The 4685-nt window shown below is 42.0% G+C and overlaps 1 protein-coding gene across 1 annotated transcript; it reads right to left on the minus strand.

Annotated features, from left to right (window-relative positions):
- Positions 1-3060: 3060 nt before the first annotated feature.
- LOC142257574 (olfactory receptor 2G3-like) lies at positions 3061-4014 on the minus strand. The gene has a single exon (XM_075329715.1). The coding sequence runs from the start codon at positions 4012-4014 to the stop codon at positions 3061-3063; it is 954 nt and encodes a 317-aa protein (XP_075185830.1).
- Between the last annotated feature and the right edge of the window lie 671 nt (positions 4015-4685).

Consider the following 4685-nt stretch of genomic DNA (forward strand, 5'->3'; position numbering starts at 1 on the left):
AAAGAACGGTTAGCACCTCTATGCCACAAACACAGCAAGGACTTGGTCCGCGTGGATGCGCAAGACACATGAACGCCTTCTTGCTGCACTACCTACAACATGACCCTCGGATTGTCAAAATTAGAAGTGATGATGACTACTGGGTTGCCACACTATTAGATCCCTGGTACAAGTCCAAATTTTGTGAAATACTTCCAGCCATAGAAAGGGACGCACATATGCAGGAGTATCAGCAGAAGCTGTTACTCAAGCTTAGCTCGGCTTTTCCACCAAGCCCCAGTGGTGCATGGAGTGAATCTCCTAGTTGTAACTTGACAAACATGGGACGGTCTTGTCATCAACAGTCTAACCGTACCAGCAGCACCGTATCTGTTGCCGGTAACAGCAATTTTATTGAATCGTTTCATAATTTTTTTAGACCATCCTTTGCAAGGCCAACAGAGACAAGAAATCTGACACATAGTCAACGGCTGGAGAGGATGATACAGGAGTATCTCCGAATGAACATCGATGCCATGACTTTGCAAATGGATCCTTGCTCATTTTGGGCTTCAAATCTTGAAAAATGGCCTGAGCTCACCACTTACACCTTGGAGATATTGTCGTGTCCAGCTGCCAGCGTTGTCTCTGAACGTGTCTTCAGTGCTTCTGGTTGTGTGCTGACAGATAAGCGCACGCGTCTGTCCAGTGACAATGTGGACAGACTAACGTTCATCAAAATGAACAAGTCATGGATCCGCAAGGACTTTACTACCCCTGTGTCATCCTGGAGAGAGTAAATGCTTGTGGATGTGCTTGATGCAAATGTACCTGTCAAGTTTGCAACTGGGGCAGAAGTGCTGCCACTGAAGGGGTGTCTGTGGGGCCCAATTTTTTAAAAAATGGGAGACTCCGCTTGGAGTAACCCTTGCTGTGTTTTTAAAAATGAGCCAAGATGAATCTGATGACACCTTTTGTACAATCGGAATGGTACCTTCTGAATGATATCCAGGACAACCTGGGTAAATTGAAAATCACGTAGGTGTGGGTTCCGGAGGGAAGGGGAGACGAGACGCTAAGGTAGCAACAAGACATGCCAGAAAATTTGGAAGCATTCGGGGTTGGCACAGGGGCTTAATGATTCTAATTGACTTGTATCGCGTCTGTTATTTCTTAGTACTTTTGCCTTGGTTTAATAGAGACCATATCAATCAGATAAACAGTTTAAAATGTCAAGTTGGGGCATCGCACCCTATTATGTCACATATTGTCAGACAAATGTTTTTCCTTGTGTAACCTTGAATATCTTGTTATGTTTATAAAAAATTGGAAAATCAATAAAAAGTTTTTGAAAAAAATGAGCCAAGACGAACAGATCTGGGATCAGCAAAGACTTTGCTACCTATCCCAGTGTCATCCTGGGTAACAGAGAACAATAGAGGAAAATAGGGTTTATTTGAGCCGCGCCAATGATCACTTCTCAGGTATTCAGATTAATGGATCTTTATTTTGCACAGGTCTACGCGTTTCTGGAGTCTCAGCTCCCTTCCTCAGGACCATCAGGCATAAGAACACATCAAATCAGATTTGATGTGTTCTTATGCCTGATGGTCCTGAGGAAGGGAGCTGAGACTCCAGAAACGCATAGACCTGTGCAAAATAAAGATCCATTAATCTGAATACCTGAGAAGTGATCATTGGCGCGGCTCAAATAAACCCTATTTTCCTCTATTGTTCTCTGTTATCTGCCGTCTGGGTTGCTGCTGCCTTGATCAAAACTTTCCATGCCTGCATAGTAGTTGTGACTTTCACAACTTCACTTGGTGAGTATTACTGCTCCCTGTCTCTACCCCGTGTATTATTGGGGTAAAACCCTATTGCGCTTCTTCTCCACAGCTTTTTACTCAGTGTCATCCTGGGGACAGTTAAGGCTGGTGTATTTTGGAATGTGCTTGATGCCAATCGACATATACAGTTTGCAACTGGGGCACAAGTGCTGCCACTGAAGGGGTGTCCGTGGGACCCAATTTTTGGAAAAAAGAGAGACTCCGCTTGGAGTAACCCTTGCTGTGTTTTTAAAAATGAGCCAAGATGAACAGATCTGGGATCAGCAAAGACTTTGCTACCTACCCCGGTGCCATCCTGGGGACAGTTAAGGCTGGTGTATTTTTGAATGTGCTTGATGCAATTCTACCTGTGAAGTGTACAACTGGGGCACAAGTGCTGCCACTGAAGGGGTGTCTGTGTGGGCCAATTTTTGTAAAAAAGGGAGACTCCACTTGGAGTAATAATAAATAATATAATAATAATAATCTTTATTTCTATAGCGCCAACATATTCCGTAGCGCTTTACAATTCAGGAGGATCATATACAAACAAGTAACAGTTATAGAAATACAATATTTAGAGGGGAAAAAAAAATACAACCCTGCTCGTGAGAGCTTACAATCTACAATGAGATGGGGGGAGAGGCAAGGTTCAAGTGCTTATTTACAATGACAATCCAACCATCTCACGGAAATGGGGCTGGATAATGGTTTCCTGGACCAGAGTAACCCTTGCTGTGTTTTACATGACTTTAGAAGGGCATGCCATGCCTATATCTTTGTCTCCTCTTTTTCCTCGTCCAGCTGTTTAGTTTTCGCATGAGTATTTGTCCTTGTCACTTTCCCATGTGTTTGTGTTGTCTTGGGAGTTGTTTGGCACCTTTTGGACAACTTTGAGAGTGTTTTCCAGGTGATTTTATGTGTTTGTGATTGCCTCCCATTGTTTCCTATGGGGTTCGAGAGTTCGACGAACAGTTCAACGAGCAGCTTGTCAAACGGGGCACCGTTCGTCGAATCGAACCGAACTCGAACTCCAGGGGGGTGGCTCATCTCTACTCCACACCAAGAGGTGCACCTATTTAACCCCTTGACCATATGCATTAACTCACACATCTACTTAAGACCTCCAGGAAACAAAATATAAAACCTCTCTTCTAGAATTAGTGTCATTAACCAACAGCCCCACTACTTTAGACCACCATGAATGGATTTGAGAAAACTTATCTGCTTTATTAACAAATTTTTAAAAAATAAGTCAGGTCAAAACAGTTTTAGACAGTTTGGCTTGGTTTATGACATTTTTTATTATACTGGTCTTAACATCCTTATTTCTGATGCTGTAGATGATGGGATTCAACATTGGAGTGACTACCGTATAGAGAACAGATATAATCCTGTCTCTCTCTGGAGAATGAGAAGATCGAGGCTGAATATACATGAAGGTGATGGTTCCATAGTAGAGGGTGACGACAGTGAGGTGGGAGGCGCATGTAGAGAAAACTGCCTGTCTTCCTTTCGAAGAATGGATCCTCAGAATTGTAGAGATGATATAAACATAGGAAATCAAGGTCAAAAGAAAAGAACATAAAACAATGATCCCGGCAGCAACATGAATTGTTATTTCGTTAAGCCAAGTATCTTGGCAGGACAGTCTGAAGAAGGGAGGCACTTCACAAAAGAAATGGTTAAGATGATGAGTCCTACAGAAGGGAAGCCTCCAGGTGAGGGCCACTTGTATACAAGCATCTATGACACCAACAGTCCATGGTATTAGGGCTAAGATTATGCAAAACCTCATGTTCATAATACTGCTGTAGTGCAATGGTCTACAAATGGCTGCAAATCTATCGTAAGCCATAACCGCAAGTAAGATGCACTCTGCTGCTCCAAGTGTTAATGAGAAGAACATCTGGAAGATACAGCCGCCGACTGAAATACTCTTGTCTGTGGATAAAGTATTTATGAGGATTACGGGAGCTATGGTGGAGGAGAAACAGATATCAATGAAAGAGAGATTACTCAGGAAGAAGTACATGGGGGTGTGTAACGTAGGACTGATCCTCACTGTAAAGAGAATGAGGAAATTTCCCGCCAGTGTGACGAGATACATCACCAGGAATACAATGAACCCTATAACTTGGAGGTGATAGACAGAAGATAATCCAAGGAGGAAGAACCAACTTGGAAGCGTCTGGTTAAAGTTCTCCATAGACTTACCAGAGACCTTAAACAAAGAACAAAGTTGTAGATGTTGTAGTAATTTACATTGACTAAATTTTGGAAACATTTTATAGAAGGATGTGTTCATACGCTGATATCGATGGGAAATTTAAAACTTTGAATAGTTACACAGAATGCACTCATATTTTAAGTAACATGTAAAATTATTGGTTATTGACAATGACTTCCCTTTTAACATATTGTTTTTATGTAAAAGCCATAATATTTTATTCTGTTTAAAGTGGTTTTCTAAATTCTAGAAATAATAAATATTAAATGAAAAAATACTACTTGCCTCTTCAATTCCTCTCCAATCCAGTGCAATCGATTCATGTCCTTAGTGGCTGCTTGCAATACTACTAACATAACTGCTCAGCACCAGTTAGTATCACTTGTATATACAGATTCTAAGCGGGATGCGATGTATCAAAAGAAACAATCACTTGGTCAAGTGATAAAAGGACTCTCCAGTCCACACCTAAATGTGGCTATATATCTCCTATGTGCAGTCACTATTAGAGATGAGCGGATTCGTGGAAGTTCGGTTTGGTGGGCTCAGCCGGACTTTAGATAAAGTTTGGTTTGGGAACCGGACTTGACCTGAAACCTATTGGAAGTCACTAGTTGGGCAGTTTCGGTCTCCACCCACGTGCAGCCTGC

This window comes from Anomaloglossus baeobatrachus, chromosome 12 (genome assembly GCF_048569485.1).
Source record: "Anomaloglossus baeobatrachus isolate aAnoBae1 chromosome 12, aAnoBae1.hap1, whole genome shotgun sequence".
Classification (NCBI taxonomy): domain Eukaryota; kingdom Metazoa; phylum Chordata; class Amphibia; order Anura; family Aromobatidae; genus Anomaloglossus; species Anomaloglossus baeobatrachus.